The sequence below is a fragment of the Chamaea fasciata genome, unplaced genomic scaffold (genome assembly GCF_029207755.1).
Source record: "Chamaea fasciata isolate MVZ Bird 193981 ecotype frontalis unplaced genomic scaffold, bChaFas1.0.hap1 SCAF_29, whole genome shotgun sequence".
NCBI classification, from domain to species: domain Eukaryota; kingdom Metazoa; phylum Chordata; class Aves; order Passeriformes; family Sylviidae; genus Chamaea; species Chamaea fasciata.
The window spans coordinates 3,241,688-3,261,192 of NW_027094114.1; the positions used below are offsets into that span (position 1 = coordinate 3,241,688).

The 19,505-nt window shown below is 51.8% G+C and overlaps 2 protein-coding genes across 2 annotated transcripts in view; both read left to right on the plus strand.

The window, feature by feature from the left end:
* LOC136302475 (olfactory receptor 14A16-like) overlaps nucleotides 1-19,505 on the plus strand; it is a 168,697-nt gene that overhangs the window by 12,658 nt on the left and 136,534 nt on the right. The window lies entirely within an intron of this gene.
* On the plus strand, nucleotides 11,895-12,827 carry LOC136302546 (olfactory receptor 14J1-like). Its single transcript, XM_066206020.1, has one exon. The coding sequence runs from the start codon at nucleotides 11,895-11,897 to the stop codon at nucleotides 12,825-12,827; it is 933 nt and encodes a 310-aa protein (XP_066062117.1).

The window sequence follows — 19,505 nt, forward strand, 5'->3', positions numbered from 1 at the left end:
TGTGTCCCGAGCAGCAGGCCAGCTCAGGGCCCTGTGGGGAGCAGGGGCTAGCGCAGCAGGAAAAGCCAGCCCGGCCAGTCAGGGCATGCTCAGGTGGGGAAAGGGATGTCCAGGGAGAAGAGGAAGGGAGGGTTTCTGTGCCTGCAGGGAGGAATCCAGAGGAAGACGCTGCGGCAGGCACCAGCTCTGGCCAGGCCCCTCTCTCCTCTGCCCAGGGCTGCTGTGCTGGCCTGGGGAGAGGGGCTGGCACTGAGTGGGCAGAGGCAGCCTGTGCTGGGCATCTCCTGGAGCCAGGAGCAGGAGTTCTGCACTGTCACTGAGCTCCATTTCCCTGCCATGGGGAGCTCCAGCCCTGGGGCTGATGTGGGGGCTGACCTCCCTCTCTGCCCCTCAGCATCAGCTGATCCCTTCAAGGGGGCCAGGGCTGTGGGGTGAGTGCACCCAATGCTGGAGCAGCGCAGAGCAGGCACTGCCATGGGGCTCACCCAGAATGGGCTGGACTGGGTTGAGCAGAAGCTGGGCTGGGCTGGGCTGGGCTAAACTGAGAAGTGCCCAGGAGATAAAACCCACCCATGTCAGCTGAACTGTGTCACTCCGCAGGGCCAGGACACGTTCCAGCAGGTGTGTGGAGCTGTGCCAGTCCCTTGGCAGGGATCTCACACAGGCAGGTGCAGCACTGAGGAGGTTGGTCTGTGGCCTTGGTGGCATGGCCAGTGTGAGAAGGTGCCCCAGGGCTTTGACCATCCCTCCAGCCTCTTCCATCAGCCACTGACACACCTGGGCACTCACCCCAGTTTATTGGTCTATTTGTTCTGTGGTTATCTCCTTCCTCCTGCTGATTTCAGCACTGGTGTAGGGGCAGCATCAGCCCTGCCCAGGCTCCCTCCTCACCTAGCCCTTGGCAGACCCCAGGGCAGGGCTCTCTGTGAACCCTGGCACGGGATGTGGGTGTTGGAACTGGACACTGAGGTCTGCTGTGGACACTCTGGTGGCGAACATTTGCCCACCCAAAACACACCCTGTGCTGTGTCGTGTCTGCTGAGGGGGATGTGGGGCCTGTGCTGGGCAGGGGGGCTGTGCTGCCTCAGGGACAAATGACAGGGATGAGCCACAACACAACGACCAGGAGGTGGAAGTGAGCACAGGCTACAGGGGAAGAATTCAGAAATCTGACCTGAGCATGTGTTCACGTATTTAGGAAAGCCAAAGTTCAGCTGGAGCTGATGGAGGCTGCAGGCAACATCAAGACCAAAGTTAATTCAGCTGCTGTGTTTGCAGGAAATGTCTGCAAAAGGACAATGCCAACCTGCTGCTAAACGAGGGCAGGAGGGGCAAATCTAGGATCATACAATGGCCTGGGTTGGACTCCTAAAGATCATCCAGTTCCAATCTCCTGCCGTGGGTAGGGACAACTTCCACTGGACCAGATTGCTCCATGCAACCTGGCCTTGAATACCTTCAGAGGTGGTGAGTCTGCAGCCTCCCTGGGTAACCTGTGCCAGGGCCTCACCACCTTCACTTGGAAAAATGTCTTCCCAATATCCCATCTAAAACCTGCCCTTCTTCCCCTCATGGCCATTCCCCCTTGTTCTGTCACTTTGGACAAAGACCCTCTGCAGCTCTCTCAAAGCCCCTTTAGGTGCTGGAATGGACTCCAGTGTCTCCCTGGAGCCTTCTCACACCCAGGCTGAACAGCTCCAGCTCTCTCAGCCTGGCTCCAGAGCAGTTCCAGCCTTGCAAATGTCCATTGTGATACCGCAGGGCTTCCTGTAACCAAGGGTGCATTGTCACACTGTGGAACCAAGGAGACCCTTGTGACACTGGGGTGCCCCTTGGAAACAAGGGGCCACTGTGACATTTCAGGACCTCATGGAACCAAGGAGAGCAGTGTGGCACTGCAAGAGCTCTTGGAATCAAGGAACCATTGTGTCACAGGGGAGGCCAAGGGAACCAAGTGATCCATTGTGACATCGAGGGCCCTCAAGGAACCAAGGGGCCATTATGGCACCCCAGGGCCTCATGAAAGCAGGGGCATCCTTGTGGCACTGTGGGGTCTTGTATAACAAGAGCCTGTGTGGCACTGCAGGGCCTCGTGGAACCAAGGCCATTTCAAAACTGCAGAACCAAGTAGACCATTGGGACACTGTGGGGCCTGACTGAACTGATGGTGACACAGTGAGACTTAATGGAAAAAAAGGATCCATTGTGACACTTTGGGGTCTCCTTTAACCAGGAGTCCAATTGTGACACTGCAGAGCCAAGGAGATCATTATGACACTACAGGGTCTCATGTGGTTCCATGAGGGGCCATTGTGTCACTTTGGGACCCCATGGAACTAAGGCAACCACTGTGACATGATGGGACATCATGGAACCAAAGGACCCTTGTGACACTGCAGGGCTCCACAGAAGCAAGCATCCATTGTGACACTGCTACCAAAAATGAGAAAGAATAAAATAAGCTGCTTAACACCAAGGGTGCAGGAAGAAGCACCATTCTTTATTCACCCAGATGCACAAGGGGGAATAGCATCTCCCAAAGGTGTACATCCAGAGTACAGGAAAGTTCCTGCTTACAGGCTGTGTTTTACATACCTGTGCACTGATTGACACAGAATAATCATACATATGATAATCATTTTCCTGAAATCATTAACATATTCTCCCCTCCCTTCACAGATGTGTTCTTCTGTCCTGGGGGTCTCTTTGGTGGTCCCTGGTGGTTGGTGATGCCAGAGTCACACTTGACTGCCCAGTGGACTGTTAAAAGTTGGCACAACTGGATCTGGTCACCTTCCTATTCTTCTTCTTACACAATGGATAATGTGCAGTTCCATGGGCCAGTGTGTTTTGAAGAACAACCATTGTGTATGCTGCACAGATGGAGATAGTTTTAGATCTGGTTACATCCCCCACTTCGAGACTTGTGAAGCTTCTCTTCTCTTCAAGCTTTCCTAAGCCTGACACTGGTGTCTGCCTGAATTCAATCTCCCTCCCGATCCCACAGCAGCCCTGCCTCTCCCTCCTCCAGCCTTGGTCTCCAGCACAGGCATGGAGGCTCTTTTGGCTCTTGACTTTTCCTGCAGCCACCAAGGCCAGCTGAGCTCTGCCCTTCCCACAGCCAGCCCTGCCCAGCGCAGGCAATGCCCAGCAATTCCTTGTCTGTGCCTGGCCTTGCTGTCAGCCCCGGCAGCGGCCGCGTGGCCCCTTTGTGCCGCGCTGGCCCAGCCATGGTGCCACAGCCCCTGTGCAGGCCCAGGGCAGGACAGGAGCACTGCGGGTGGGAACGGCCCCTGTGCCGTGGTGCCCACAGCAGCCTTGGGGCTCTGTGCCCCGTGGCCTCCCTGCTGGGCAGCCTCTGCCAGCTCCTACACAGCCCATGGCACCTGTGGGCCTGCACAGACAGCCCTGCCCCGGGCTCTGGGCCAGCAGAGAGGCCGGGCAGGGCTGGCCGTGGCCGGGAACAGGCCCTGAGCCCCGCAGGAGGATGGAGCTGGGCCAGAGCCAAACTGCCCCACAAACCTGGGCTGAGCAGCCAGGGTTGGCAATGCCTGGGGACAGAGGCTGGCATGGGTGACAAATGTCCTGGGCCCCCTCCCTGCTCTGCCCATGCCACCAAGGGCACAGATCTCTGCAGCCGCTGCTGCCATCCCATCTGCCCAGGCCAGCACAAGAGCCCCAGCCTTGTGGCCCTCAGGAGCTGCTCCTGCTCCCGGCCCAGGGCCCATCCCAGAGCTGGGGCAGCCACAAAGCTGTGCCCATTTCAGTTCATTCCTGCTCTGATGAGGATGGATCCTCAGCCACTTGAAGGTTGCTGATGAATTTTACTTTTCCAAAGATCTATTCTTCTTTCTTGAGCTCTTCAGTTGAGAAATTCATTGACAAAGGCTCATTAACATTTCTTCAAAACTCACAAGCAAGTCAAGCCACTGGGAATAACTCAAGTCTTCAATTCTTCTGTGGTTTATTAGACACATTTCAGAAGTGTATTCAAAGTGAATATACTGTATTGAAAACAATGAAGACAGAATTGTTTTGTCCTGCTTTGTTTTCTTTTGCTATTTATAGATTGATATCAGCAATCCCCAGTTCACACTGATCCCCAGCACCTCCTAGTGCAGTCTGAATAGATCTGAAAATCTAGACCCTTCATGACTGACAATCAATCAGACTCTGTCCCTACCCCCACCCCACCATTTCCCTCATCCAGCCCCTGGCACTCAGAGCAGCCTTGTGCAAATCTGAGCTTCCTCCACTCCAGGCTGCACCTGCAGCTTTCAGCTCCTTGGCACAAACTCCCACCTGCTTTACTGGGAAAAAGAGCTGCCTGAGACACACAGGGATGTACATTTATTGTTAGCAAACAAAACCAAGGGAAGACACAACTCCATAACAAGCAAAAGTCATTCCTCTGCTGCATATTAGATCCACTTTCCACATCAGACAGTCTCAGAGCAATGTTAAATACATTCTGTGCCCAGCACAGATCCCAAGATGCCCCAAACCCTCCCTGCCCCAATTCTGTCCAGATTTTCCCTTTGCACACACAAATCACACACTGAAGTAAGGAGTTCTCTCCAAGTCCACAGGGAGCAAAAGAGAGAAAGTGGATGAAGATCTCCCTTGTGCAGAGCTACAGCTGCACTAATCCCAGTATTCTGGGCTCACAAGAACTGAATCCAGCACCATCTGCAGCATCTGTTGCCTGGGTCAAAATCTGGCTGGATGGGTGCTGGGGAATGGAGTCACATCCAGGGGTGTCCCCAGGGCTCAGGATTGGGGCCAGGTCAGTTAAATCTCCTGATGGATGATCTGGACAAGGGCATCGAGGGCACCCTCAGTCAGTTCCCAGTGAGCCCAAGCTGGGTGGGAGTGTGGCTGTGCTGGAGGGCAGGAAGCTCTGCAGAGGGATCTGGACAGGCTGGAGCCATGGGTCGAGGACAATTGGATGAGGTTCAGCAGGGCCAAGGGCAGGCTCCTGCCTTGGGCTCACAACCACCCCAAATCCCTGGGTGTGGCCTGCCCCTGATCCCCACAGCCTGTCCTGTTCCCTTCATCTCTGCATTGCCAGGGACTTTCTGGGACAAGGCAGCTCTGCTTTGGGTATGGTGGGAGGTGCAAGTGGGAACCACAACTCACCAGGTTTGTGTCCTTTGGGGCTGGGAGCTGGTGGGACTCAGAGGCACAGAAAATGTCTCTTCATGGCCAAGAAATAAAAAATGTAAACATGATACAATATAAGGGACATGGAAACTCTTCCCTCAGCAATGTGAGACAACCCAGAAACATCTGACATGTCCACCATTCACAAGGGATTTCTGTATAAAAACAATTTTAGACAAAGATGATTCTGTGATAGATAAAATACAGTTCAGTTTTTGTATCAGGATGTTCTGCATGAAGTGGGGATAAAACAGCCTGAACAATTCCTGATTTGCAAAGCTGTCAGTGGTGAATGGAGAAAGGGGGTCAGGCTGCTTTTGGTGGTGAGGAAATGCTGAAACCAGCCTGACTCTTTTTATCTCCTCCTGAAGCTCCTGGCTGAAGCTCCTCTCTTTCCCCTTCCACCCAGTCTTTTGTCTCCCACCAGCCCCCCGGGTGAAGAGCTTGGCTCTGTGTTCTCCATCATCTCCTGGGTGGCACTGCCAGGCCGGGATCAGGAGCCCCTCAGCCTTCCCTGCTCGGGGATGGACAAGCCCAGCTCCCTCAGCCTCTCCTCACAGCCCAAGGGCTCCAGCCCCACCTTGGAGCCCTTCCCTAACCCTGCTCCAGCTGCCAGACATCTTTCCTGCCCTGGGGAACCCAAGCCAGGCCACAGTGACCTGGATAATCCATGTCCTTGATGTCCTGGTCACACAGCCCAGCCCCTTGTCCCCATGTCAGGCTCTGGGGCCGGTCCTGTGGAACATCCTTTGGTGGAGGCTGTGGCTCCAGGTGCACCGGGGGGTACCAGGGGACAGGGAACCCTTCTGGGCATGAACAGCATTGGACTTCTCTGGGGAAACTGTGAGGGGGACTGGGGCAGAGTGACCAACCCAGTGACCTCACACAGCCCTACTGTGACTCCGCACAGCCCCCCGTGATGTCACAGCCCCCCGTGATGTCACAGCCCACTCTGTGATGTCACAGCCCACCCTGTGATGTCATAGCCCACACTGTGAGGAGTTAGTCATTTGGCTTATGAAAGCTGGACCCACATTTGGGGTGAATTTGGAGACCTCACCTATGGGTGGATGCACAGCTCAGGATTTTGCCAATTGCTGGGAAGGGTTCTCCAGATCCTCGCTGTGAAACGAGGCTCCCCAGCCACTGCAGACTCTGCATGGTGGTAAAGTATTTAGGCAATTGGTGATGTGTCTTTCTCAAGTCCTATCCTTTCTCTTGTCTAGTAATGATTAGGTGCATTACCTTGCTTACATTTGCTTGTTGCTAAAGCCAAGCATGTAATTTCATTGAATATATCATTTTACTTTTGTGTTGCCTTAATATTCATAGTAAAATATGACCATTCTTTCTATTGGTGTCTCTGTTTTTAAAATCGCCCCTTTCAATTGGCAGAACACTTTCTAATACTCAAATTGTTTTAGAAAGTTTCTATCCGGCTGATTTCAGTATCAGTTTCATAGGGTGCCGTAGTTTCACTCTGGCTCTTGGTTTGGGAGTGTCACAATGGTCCCTTGGCTCCCTGAGGTTATGCAGTGTCACAATGGCCCCCTGGCTCCATGAGGATCTGCAGTGTCACAGTGGGCCCATGGCTCCATGAGGATCTGCAGTGTCACAATGGTCCCGTGGCTCCATGAGGATCTGCAGTGTCACAATGGCCTCTTGGTCTTACAAGGCCCTGCAGTGTAACCCTGGGGGAAGGGGGCCAGCAGGGATTCATTCCCCACACGCTGCAGCTCCCTGGGCCAGCTGGCACCCACACCTTCTCCCAGGCCAGCGCTGCTGGGCACGGCCAGGGCCGTGCCACACTGCAGCTCCCTGCAAACCACAGCGGTGGCTGCGAGGCCAAACCCGGAGTCACAGACAGTTTGTCCCTCTTTCTGTCTGTATTTGGCCAAGAAATGTCCCTTTGTGGGGTGCCCTGTTCCTGCAGTCACTGCAATACTGGGACCATACCCGTAACTCTGAGGAAAGAAATGGCTAGAGTTCCATCTCTGCACTGACTTGGGGATGGTGGCAAATGCTCTGTGGGGTGGCTGGAATGATGGAAAAAGGACAACTGGCAGCACAGAGGGAAACACATTTCAGCTGCTGGACTGGGGCAAGACATCTCTGCCCATGGGAGAAGGTGGCTGTGAAAGTCCCTCCTGTGGATGCTCACGTACCCCAGAGTCGGGCACTGAAGAGCAGCACAACAATGGACAGGGGGATGGGGCTGCAGGATTAAAGTGTCTCAGGTGGGTCTGGAATGGCCACACAAGGGTGAATTATTTCTGGCTCCATGGGCCCAGGACACCTCATGTCATCAGGGCAGAGATTCAACCTCCAGATGGGCTGGTGAGTGAGGGGTGGATTTAACCATGGACACCATCTCCAGGTTATCCCTGAGTGTGAAATGTGGGCTGAGATCAAGCAGGGCCAGGCAGGGAAAGCCCCTGTGGTGTGGGGGATGATGGTGGGAACATAAATCTGGGGAGACACATGGTCTTTTTCAGTGGGAGTAGTAAAATGGAGAGCACTATTCCTAAATCACAACAGCCCTGTCAGAGCCAGCCCTGTCCCTGCTCTGCCCCAGCTCTGCTGCTCCACAGCTGCTGGATCAGGAAGGGCAGAGCCATGGGGGAGGGAAATGCACAGGGACTCCCCCTGGGTGGGACCTCAGGAGGTTTCCAGGCCAGGCCAAAGCACAGTCAGTGGAGAAAGGGACACAGGGAGGGGCTGTCTGTGTGCTCTGCCATGGCAGGATGAGATGCAGAGCTGCACAGACACCCAGACCATGTGGATCCCTGCAGGAGCTGATCTCACTCAGTGGCTCCCAGGCCTCTGCTGCTCTCTGGTTGCTCTGGTTTGATGTTCCCTGGTGGTCACACCCAGCCCCACACACACCAGTGCTGTGTGCACACACACCAGTCTCAACAGTGCCTGGGCCCCAAAGGACACAGGACCTGATGGTTTGTGGTCCCCACGCCAGTATCTGGCACTTGGACATCCCTCAGTACCACAGCAGAGAGAGCTGCCTTGCCCCAGAGAGTTGTTGGCAATCAAGGGTTTAGGAAAATTCCACAGGCTTTGGGGATCAGATACAGGGCGCAGCCAAAACTTGTCCTGACCAGCCAACAGTGTAAACCCTTTTTATACATTATGATATTTTTTTTATCCTTCTTTCTCTCTGTTTTCTTATGCCTGTTCCTCATAAAACCACTTTGATCCCCCAACCCTTTCCGTTCCTCTGTTCTTTTCTCAGACATCCCATGGGAAATCTTGCACAGGCTCCAAATGCCCTTTGTGGATGCTTATCATGTGTCTCAGAACCCCCCCATGCTCAACTGGCAAGGTCATGCAGGAAAGCTCTGCCATAGACTCCCTTGGTGAGTCTTTCAGGAGGAAGTGTCAGAACTTTCCTTGAAGTAATTTTTTTTTGTTTTTAATTAGAATGGCCCAAAAATATCCTCTACTGCACTGTCCCTGCTATGGGAAGGCACAGCTACCACTGGATCAGGGTGCAGGACGCTAGTATCTCCTGACTTTGAACACCTTTGGGATGGGACATCCACTCCCACTGACAACCTGTTTTTCTGTCTTGTCAACCTATCATAAAATATTTTGTCTTTATATCAAATCTAAATTTATCCTTATCCATTTTAAAGGCATTCCCCTTTTTCTGCCACTAAAGGCCTAAAAATAAACACAGTCTTTCTTGGGTTATGTATGACCACAATGTTTTAATCTGAAAAGACCTTGAAAGACACAAAAAACACCCAAGAGGAAATTTGGAGGCCTCAAGCACATGACCCATATAGAGAATGAGGGCCCAGGTCTCAGTGGTGTGAAGAGTGAGAATAGAAAAAGAGTAGCCTGGCAGGAATTGAAAGGTGGTTTCAGAAATATTAGAGCTCTTCTTCAGAGCAGAAAATAGCTTGAAAAATAAAGAATGGTACCAAGGGCAGCAGTGGAGGACCAGACTGGACACAGAGGGAGAGGAATTTCTGTCCCAGGGCAGGGATGTGCTGCAACATGTCCCCCAGAAAGAGTCTGGAGCAGCCCAAGGCTCTGTGTGCCCAGGCAGAGGCAGGCAGGACGCAGAGCTGTCAGCAAAGGAAGGGCCCAGCCAGGTGGGGCAGCCGGGGGATGACAACAGCCTGCAGGGACACAGGCGCAGGGCACGGACACCGTAGGACAGCCTGGGCTGCACAGGGCACAGGGATGGGCAGCAGCTGCAAGGCCCTGACAGAGCCAACTCCTGCAGCACTTTGGCCATGGCTGCTGGGCCTGGGCCTGAGCCATGAGGAGGAGACAAGTGACCCTTGCAGGCCTGGGGCCTCATTGCCTCCTTGTCCCTGCTCAGCAGCCTGGCAGGGGCTGCCCCATGCTGCTGCCCTTGGCATTGCACATCCCCACATCCCAGTGGGCCGGGAAGAGCCCTGAGCACTGAGGGAGGGACAGGATGTGCCTTGGCAGGGGCTGGGGCTCAGGCCTTGGCCTTTTGCATTCCTGAAACACATGCAGGTTTGCTCAGCATCAGAGACACCTTTGCCTTGTTTGTCCCCAACTGTCATCACTGCCTGCAGTGTTCTGCTCTAACTGGAACCTGGGGACACTTTCTCAGTCATGTTCCTCAGTGGGACCCATTACAACTTTAAGAAACTTTGGAGTTTCAATCTCACTTTTAAAAGTTCTTGAAATATTCTTGAAAAAGTTCTTGATTAGTTTTTTTAATGCTCTCGGGGACTGAGTCTGATGTAAAAAGCACCAAATCCCTGAGAGGCTCATTAAAGTCCTTGTGCTATGCCTGTGCTGCTGAGCTGGGCTGGGCTCCTGGCACAGAGGCAGCTCCTGGCAACCAAGAAGAGCTTCAAAAAGACATTTCTCCTGAGGAGCAGCTCTTCTCCCAGCCCAGCAGGGCTGACGGCACTGCTTGCAGGCACCTGATAACAGAGAAACAGAGACTTAAAGCTACTAGAAGGACAATTCTGAGATTATTCACAGAGAAATTTTCACAACTTTTTAAAATTTTGGACTTCTTCATGGAGAACTCTTTACCCCTTCTGACAGTCAGTCTGTGGCTGCAGGAATCTCCTAAAGCTGACCCAGGACAGGACTGACAGCACTGTAAGGATGGCTCTGCTGCCCTTTCTGCTTTGGGGGAGGATGTGCTCCAGAGCGGGGCTGCCCTGGGCACCCTCAGAGGGACAGGGCAGGACAGCTCCTGCTGCCAGGGACGGCTGCAGGGGCTGAAGCTGGGGCTGCAGCCAGGGGTGCCCAGGGCTGTCATGCAGACCAGGTGCTGCAGCCCTGAGGGCTCTTGGCCAGGCCAGGGGGATCTGTCACTGCCAGGGGCAGCTCTCAGCCTGCCTGGGAGCTCCCATGGATGCTGGAGGGGAGCTGTGGGTGCAAGTAGTGACTCCTGCCAGGGTAGGTTCTGCTACTGTGGAGAGGGTGCTGTGTGTGCCAGGGCTGCTCAGAGCTCCAGTTCATGCCCAGGACATTTCCGAAGAGACTTTTCATGAGCTCATTCAGGGCAGGTGTTTTGTACTTGAGTCTGCTTTCCTGAATCTGTGCTCCCACTTTTCCCTGGCTCAACTTGGCAGCGATGGAAACTCAGCTCTGCAGCAGAGCCGTGGGCAGGGAGGGAGGGAGGCAGTGCTGAGGGAAGCCCTGCTGCAGGGGACATGTGGCACCTGCCGGCCCTGCCCTGCAGGGCACACACTGCCCTGAGCAGCACAGCTCTTGTGTCCCCTCCCAGCCAGCACAGCCCTCAGCCCAGGGGCTTGGGGCCCTCACTACCCTCCTGGGCCGGCAGAGCAGCCCCAGAGATGCAGGGCATCTCTCCTGCCATGTGCCCATTGCCTGCTGACCAGGGCCTGAGGGCCACTGTCCTGCACTGCTGCTGCCTGGGAGGGGCTGTGCAGGGCTGGGCAGGGAAAGGCTTTTCCTCAGGGCCCGGCTCTCTCTCTCCCTGCCTTGCCCAGATGCTGCTGGCATTGCTGACGGGCTCTCTGGGAATGGCAGTTCCAGCTGCAGGCTCAGGCCCAGCCCTTGGGCTCCTCCTGTGCAGGCTGAGCACAGCAATGGGGTGTCCCAGCTCCCTCTGCCCCGGGGAGCTCTGGGCAGGGCAGGCTGGGAATGAGCCGAATCTCCCTGATTTAGGGAAAGGCAGGAGCCACTTTGTGTGCCAGGGATCCCTCTGCTCTCAGCAGTGTCTCCTGGCTTTCTAGGGTAGCACAGGATTGGAGCTCAGAAAAGTGCAAATCCAGGGCTGCTGGGAACAGGAGAGAGGGACAGAGCAGTTCCTCTCAGTCTGAACTAAGGCTCAGACAATCCCCCTGCCTCACTGGATTCTCTGTTCCACCCAGGTGCAGCATAATCTCCCATTCTGCCACCTGCAATCCCCATCCCGTTTGCCTTGGTGTCTCCTGTGCCTTAGGAAGAGATTCAGGTTCAAACCCCAGGACTCGCCCCTGCCCTCATTGTTCCCCTGCACTGACTGGGGCTCAGGGCTGACTCACAGGTGTCCTGCATGTTGGAGTCTGGCTCCTCACTGAACATTGGCCAGCAGCAATCAGGGCTCCAGCAACCAAGGTGAAGGAAGTTCTCCTAGACATAGACAAGGGGGATATGTTTAGTGGCAGGGACTGCTCTGTGAGAAAGACCTTTGACTTTACTGCGAGAAATCTTCCCTCAAAGTCACTTTCTTCCCTCCTTCAACAGGTTTCAATGCCCCAATGCAGCAAATGTCCAACAGCAGCTCCATCAGCCACTTCCTCCTGCTGGCATTGGCAGACACGCGGCAGCTGCAGCTCCTGCACTTCTGCCTCTTCCTGGGCATCTCCCTGGCTGCCCTCCTGGGCAACGGCCTCGTCATCAGCGCCGTAGCCTGCGGCCACCACCTGCACAGCCCCATGTTCTTCTTCCTGCTCAACCTGGCCCTCACCGACCTGGGCTCCATCCTCACCACTGTCCCCAAAGCCATGCACAATTCCCTCTGGGACACCAGGACCATCTCCTATGCAGGATGTGCTGCACAGCTCTTTCTGTTTGTGTTTTTCATTTCAGCAGAGGTTTCCCTCCTGACCATCATGTGCTACGACCGCTACATGTCCATCTGCAAACCCCTGCACTACGGGACCCTCCTGGGCAGCAGAGCTTGTGCCCACATGGCAGCAGCTGCCTGGGCCAGTGCCTTTCTCACTGCTGTGCTGCACACAGCCAATACATTTTCCCTACCCCTGTGCCAGGGCAATGCCCTGGGCCAGTTCTTTTGTGAAGTTCCCCAGATCCTCAAGCTCTCTTGGTCACATTCCAATCTCAGGGAACTTGGGATTCTTGCTGTTAGTGTCCATGTAGCTCCTGGTTGTTTTGTGTTCATGGTTTTCTCCTACGTGCAGATCTTCAGGGCTGTGCTGAGGATTGCCTCTGAGCAGGGACGGCACAAAGCCTTTTCCACCTGCCTCCCTCACCTGGCCGTGATCTCCCTGTTCCTCAGCATTGGCACATTTGCATACCTGAAGCCCCCCTCCATCTCCTCCCCATCCCTGGATCTGGCATTGTCAGTTCTGTACTTGGTAGTGCCTCCAGCTCTGAACCCTGTCATCTACAGCCTGAGGAACCAGGAGCTCAAGGCTGCAGTGTGGACACTGATCACTGGTCGATTTCAGAAACATTAAACTGGTTGCCAATTTCATCCAATCACTTGTAATAAAAGTCATTTTTGATTGCACTTTTTTTGATTGTTGGATTTTAATTCTTCATTTTAGTTTTCAATGATGTTCACAAAGCAATGTCATTGATTGTGCCCTTTCTTGTTTCTTTTCTCTCCACCTTTGCTGCGACCCATAGACTGTATCAAGGAGGACCTGTGGCCTCAGTAGATTTAAACAAACTAAAGGGTCTCCCAGTAAAGTTTTCACTGGAGAACCCCTTTTTGTTCTCTTCTCTGGAGGTGCAGCAGCAATGTCTGTGTGCAGAGCTGGGGGCAGATCAGGGCAGGCACAGCAGCTGTGCCCAGGAGCAGCAGCCCTTGGTGTTGCCAGTGCTGCTCCCGTGGCCCTGCCCCGCTGCCCTCCTGGCCCTGGTGTTGCTGTAGGGCCTGAGTGCTCTCGGGGCCGGGCACAGGGCTGGGGGTGGCAGTGCCGGGGCTGCAGCAGGGACAGGCCATGGGCTCCGCTGGGGCAGCGCTGACGCCTCAGGGCATGGCCTGGGGGCTCCAGGCTCCTTGCCCAGGCTCTCTCCAGAACACGCCCAGGCCAAAGCTCAGCAGAGAAAAGCCCCGTGAGCAGCCCCAGGGTGGCCGTGGGCAGGCTGGGGGCAAACAGCATGGCTGGGGCTCTGCAAGGTCCCTGTGGGAGACGGGAAGGAGCAGCAGAGCAGGGGCTGATCCATCTCCACTGCGCTGGACACCCCAGGGCAGCATCTCAGAGCATCCTCATGTACCCTCCATGAACATCCCCCCTCTGCAGCCCTGGTCTCTCCCCAGCTCACAGAGGTGCTGGATCCTTGCAGGCACAGACATGGCAGCTCTGGCTCAGCAGCCCCTGTTTGCACTGCCCAGAGCAGGCGTGAGCATCCCCATGGTGTTGGTGTGGGGAGATGAACCTGAGTGAGCACAAATGCCATCAGCCCCTGGGGCCAGGAAGGGCTGGGGGACAGCAGGAAAACCACTCAGGTTTGTTGTGGCCTCTGAATTCAGCCAGAAAGTTTGTTCCCATGAGCTGTGAGTTGCCTGTGCCACTGCAGACGTTGTTGCTCAGAGCCAGTGCTGCCTGGCAGCCACCCCCAAACTTCCCTGGGTATTTCTTTTGCTTCACCTTTGCTTTCTTTCCTCTTTCCTGGTCCAAATTTCTTCTTCTTCTACCCATCCCTTCCCCCTTTCATGCAAACAGCCCATCTTTGTTTTCCCTTTCCTCCCTGGCCTATCTCTGCATTTCAGTTTCTGAGTTGGCACCATGGGAACGTCCCTTGGGGAGAAGAATCATCCCACAAAGTGCTTCAGGAATTGACTGCAGGGTCCTTGAGTTAGGGTTTTAAAGAGTTATGATTTTAGCTAAGGGAGAGAAGCAGTTTATAGTGATTTGGATTTAAGTTAGAAGAGTAGAGATGAAGTGGAAGAGTTAATAACTATTAGATGCTTAAGCTAGAGCATAGGTAATATATTACTTGTTCATTTTAGTTTTGTTTTTAGAAGGAAATAAGATAGATGGACCATTGTAATAGTGAAAGAAACCATGACTGCACCTGGACACAGAAACTAATTGGAACCAAGCAGGATCACTCGAACTGTGCCCAAGAGGTCATGTAGCCTGCCAACACGATGAAAGTAAAAAGGCCACTGTGAAGAACATGTCTCTGACTTCATCCTTCAGACCACTGACCCATTTCAAGGACCACCAACCCAATTTGAGAGAAGAATCAGGCAGGTGTAACAAACTTTAGGCTCATGTAGAAGTTGAAGGCAAATTTGGGAGGAAACCTCTTAAGGGGCCCTCCCTCCCCTCCCCCAACCGATTGGGAAAAAAAAAAACTCCTCAGAGAGAAGTGGAAAGAGCCCTGTTTATTAAACAGGCAAAGCACTCCCCAGCACAATAAATTGGACAATACCCAATGACAAGAACTCTGTGCCACTCTGGAGAGATGAGAGATTTAGAAAAGAATTCTCCCCTGGAGGTGGTTGCTCTGTCTCAGTCCCTCTGGTGGTGGGAAAAGTTGCTGCGCAGGATGGATCTAGGTGGGTTCCAGGTGTGAGCCCCCACGGCACTCCCCTGGGTCCTCAGTCCAGAGAGATTTTAACAGTTCCAAGGGAAGGCAGGAAAAAAAAAAAAGAAAAAGAAGAAAAAGAAAAAGAAAAAAAAGGAAAGCGAAAAGGAAAAAAAACAGGAGGAGAAGGAAAAAAGCGAAGCTTCTCCCCCTCTGCTAGCTACACACTAACTAACTACTAATAAAAAAAAAAAAAGGCACGAAAGAAAAAAAGAACTCTCCGTCCCTCACCATGTGTTTCTGACTCTGACTCTCAAGGCCAGCCGGCAGAGGAGAGTTTCTGAAAACAAACTGCCCTTCTCTCCCTTCCCCCTGCTCCCAGACCCAACACTAAAGGCACACAGGGCAATATCCAACACAAACCCAACAGGCGACTGGGGATACCAACATCACAACATCACTCCAGGACAGCTCATTTTAATATGAAGCAGGGATAGGCAGTCCTAGGATTATGCATATGTATAGGCAATATGAGTAGTTGAATGAATATGTGAGACTTTTGTAAATAAATAGAGGGCTAGAGCTTTGTGATTGGTGTGCACACCTTTGGGAAGCTACTCCTGCGCAACCCAACATCGAATAAAGCATACCTCTTTCTAACTTAAACTACTTAGATAGTGATCTAACTTTGTCTGTGATCCTACCAATTTTATGGAAACCAATTAGCGACCGTGGCAGGACTGGGTTCTGTTCAGCTGTGAGAGCAGTTCGGGTCATGGACCCCTCGGGGCTTCCCCTGGGATCTTCCTGGAGAGAGGGCTCTGCCCTCTGGCTGTTCATCCTGGGACAGACAAGGACTGGCAGAACTCTGGACAGAACAGTCTGTTTAAAAATTGAAAATAGTGGCCTATAAGGCATACGTGTGGCCAGGAGGCTGTTGGTAAGTCATGGGAGATGTCCCACACTAAGCTCAAGTCTATGTAGTCTGCTTGCAAGCTACAGTGGGATTTAGTCTCCTGTGGAGGGATTTGTTGAGCTGTAGAGGGCTTACTAGCAGTTCGGGGCAAATTCACTAACAATTTGGGGCAAATCCTTGTTTATTGTTTTTATTTTATCATGTGTTTTCATTTTAAGTGTGTCCTGGCTGTGAGAGTGACTGTGCGAGTACTTGTTGAGACCCACCCTGGATGCAAATACAAACGACCGCTTCCCACCTGCAGTTCCGTCTTCAGGTGACGGACACGGCCGGGAACGAATGAAGTGAGTGGGGTGAATGCCTAAAGCTCTGCAAAGGCCTGCATGCTGTGTGAATATTTTATTCCTTTATAAAGAGGCACCCCTCCCCACTGTGATTGTGGTGTGTGTGTACTTCTGGTTACAGTGGATGGTATTTGCCGTAACACCTGGTGTTTGGGTTCAAACAGTCCGAAACCTGGGAGGCAACAAGGACAGCATTTGCTGTGACATTCGGTGCTTGAGTTTAAACAGTTCCCTCCTTGTAGAATTTGAGAGACATAAGTTGAGTTTTCCAGCATAGTATTTTGGTAAGTTTTTCCACAGGATTTGTGGAGTTGTGAATGCTTTTTAGACTTTGGCTTTGTGAAATTCGGCAGCTTTTGTGAGAGTGGCCATGGCTTTAAGAGTTGTGGTGTATTTTTCAGGTAATACTGACAACTTGTGTCAAAAGTAATAATTGCAGAAAACTGCAATTTAGCTTTTAGCTGGTTGAGTTGGTGTTTGTTGATTTGGTCTGTTGAAAGTGGCAGTTGAAGCTCGACCCTGAGCTGACAGGGTCTGGCCATCTAGGCAGGCCCTTTGCAATGGCTTCAGCTTGAACTGGACGATTTTTTGAATGCGATGGGGGACTGGGTCTTGGTGAGACAAGAGGATGGAAGGACAGAAAGGGTGTTCTGTGGAGAATTATACTCAAGCCAAACCAATAATAATTTGGCTTTTGATTGGGAATTACCCCCAATGGGTTGAGGTAGGACTTCAGAACCTGTTGTGGTGGGGACGAGAGGGAGTAGGTCCCTGTTTTGTACGTAGCCTGACAAGTTTTCATTGGAAACTAGACAGGCATCCAGCTTGGGTTTTCCTTTGCTTTAAGGAGTGTAAGAGGAGGTGGTACTGTGTGTCCTACAGATGAAGACCTGCGTGCCCCAGGTGCACTCCAAAGCTGCTGTGGTATAACAGGGAAGCAGCAGATGCTGAGAATGAAATAGTAAATGTAGTTTGTGGAAAGAATTGTTTAGTTTCTGGGATTTTGGACATGGATGTTTTTGAAGAAGATCGGGAAAAGACAAAGGAACAGTGTAAGTTTGGCAAAAGGGAGTAAAGTCCCTTTTGGCAGTGGCTTACTTGTGATTTTTGGAATTTGAGGCAGAAGAGTTGTGTTTGCGGATTGTTAGAGCAATAAGAGGGGTGCCTTTTATATGGGAATTATTACAGGTGGTGATTTGTGTATATTTTAACCTGGCTAGATGGATAGAAGGGATCCCTTTACCGCAGTAGTCTGGACTCTGTGGGAATTTGTGAACTTGGCTAATTGTTGGTTAGACAGAGGAAACAAAAGGGTTTATTTAGGTTTACGTACAGTCAGTGTGCAGTAGGTCACACCTAGTACCTGAGCAGTGGGTTGTGCAGGAAAAAAACCTGGGAAAGGACTGTGAGAGACTGTGAAGTTTGGGTGGAAGAAAGATAAGATGCAAAGAAGGAGATACTAGGATTTGGTGTAGAGTGCTAGTTTTTGTTAAGGGCTTTTGAGTGGCAACTGGTTGCAAGGAAAGTCAGTAGTAGATTGTTTGAGTTCTTGAAAAGAGAGTTTTAAATACTTTACGTAACCCAGCAAAAACAATTAGGACTGAGTGTGCTCAACCTTTTTTATACCCTGAGATTTTTCAAATTAAGGTAAGAGAGTTGGGATATAATAAAGAAACAATGGGAACTAATCAGAGCAAAGAGGTCCCTAAAACTCGTCCTTTAGGATTTATCCTGACACACTGGAAGGAAATGGTGGGTTATGGTGGTACAGAAAACAAAAAGGCCCTCGTTAAGTTTTGTACACAATGGTGGCCACTTTATAGGCTAGAAGAGGGTGTCAGATGGCCACCAGACCTCAGACTATGACACCCTGTTACAGCTGATGTTATTCTTAAGATGAGAACAGAAGTGGGAGGAAGTGACAAACGCCAACATGTTTTTCTCCCTCCGGAACCATCCTGAGTGGCAGAGGGATTGTGGCATTAGGCCCCCCTCTGACCCCTTGGTATTTGCCCTTGAATAGGACAGTAAGGCTAGCAGAGGAAAACCCAAGCAATGTTGCAGTGCACACTCAATCAACCAGCGCTGCACACACCCTGACAAGGTGTATCCAACTGAGGCTCTGGAGCAAGAGCTGGTGGACTTGGTTAGGCCACCCCTTGGAAAGGAAGGGAGGCTGAGAGAAGAAGTAAATTCAGAACAGTTGTTAACTCCAACCCCCACTTCATCTTCCTTGGAAAAGACACCAGTTGAGCTGTCTGCTACCCCACTTACTCCTGAAACACACGAACCAATGAAACTATATCCACCATTGCCTAGCAGTGACAGGGAAGAAGAGGAGCCCTTCCCAAAGGGTCCTCCAGCATCTCAGCCTGAAAACAAACTAGGGAAACCATACAAGCAGCCTTATGGGAGGCAATAGGCCCTGAGGGAAAAACGTTAGTTAAAATTCCTTTTTCTACAATGGATTTAGAGATCTGGGAGAAGACTGCTAAACACTACCATAGTGACCCAAGAGGTATTGCTAAAAAGTTAACGTTTATGATTAAACAACATAGACAGGACTGGGAAGACATCCAGTCTGCCTGGATATTTTAACTGAGACAGAAAAACAATTGATTTAGAAATTAGCAGGGGATTTAGCAGAAGATGTTTGTAGAGTAACACAGGATGATGTTAAAGAATGTTTTCCCTCTCCACGATTCACATTGGAGTGCCAATGAAGAAAGGAATTGGGAAAAATTAGTGAGTTATCAAGACCTTATAGTGAAAGGATTAGAGAGGACAATTCCTAAAACCATAAACTGGTCAGCCTTATATGCAATTAAGCAAGGTCCCTCTGAAACACCTTCTGAATTCTGAGATCATTTGCAAGATGCAATTTGCCACTATATGTCCTCAGATCTTGACTTTGAAGAAGGGATACAACAATTAGTGAATTTATTTTTAGGACAATCCACGGGGGATATTGGGCACAAACTTCAGAAGACCTGGGGGTGGATGGGGCGGAATTTGGAGACTTTGCTAGATGAGGTGTGGAAAGCTTTCAGCAATCAAGAGGAGGGATACAAACAAGGAATAAGAAAATTGGTAGTAATAGTAAGGGAAGAAGGAAAAGGGAGATATGGACAAGGACCACCAAGGCAAGGACCACCCCGACTAGGGAAAGACCAGTGTGCATTCTATAAGAAATTTGGAAACTGGAAGAACCGGTGCCCAGAACGAAGAAAAGGTGATGATCAAAGGAGACCGAAAAGGGGAGGGGGTGGTTGCTCACATCAAAGAAGACTGAGGAGGACCAGAGGATCTTCTCCTAGGGGAGCCTCTGGTTATAATCAAGATAGGGAACAAAGGAAAGGAAATGAAATTTTGGGGGGGACACAGGGGCAAAG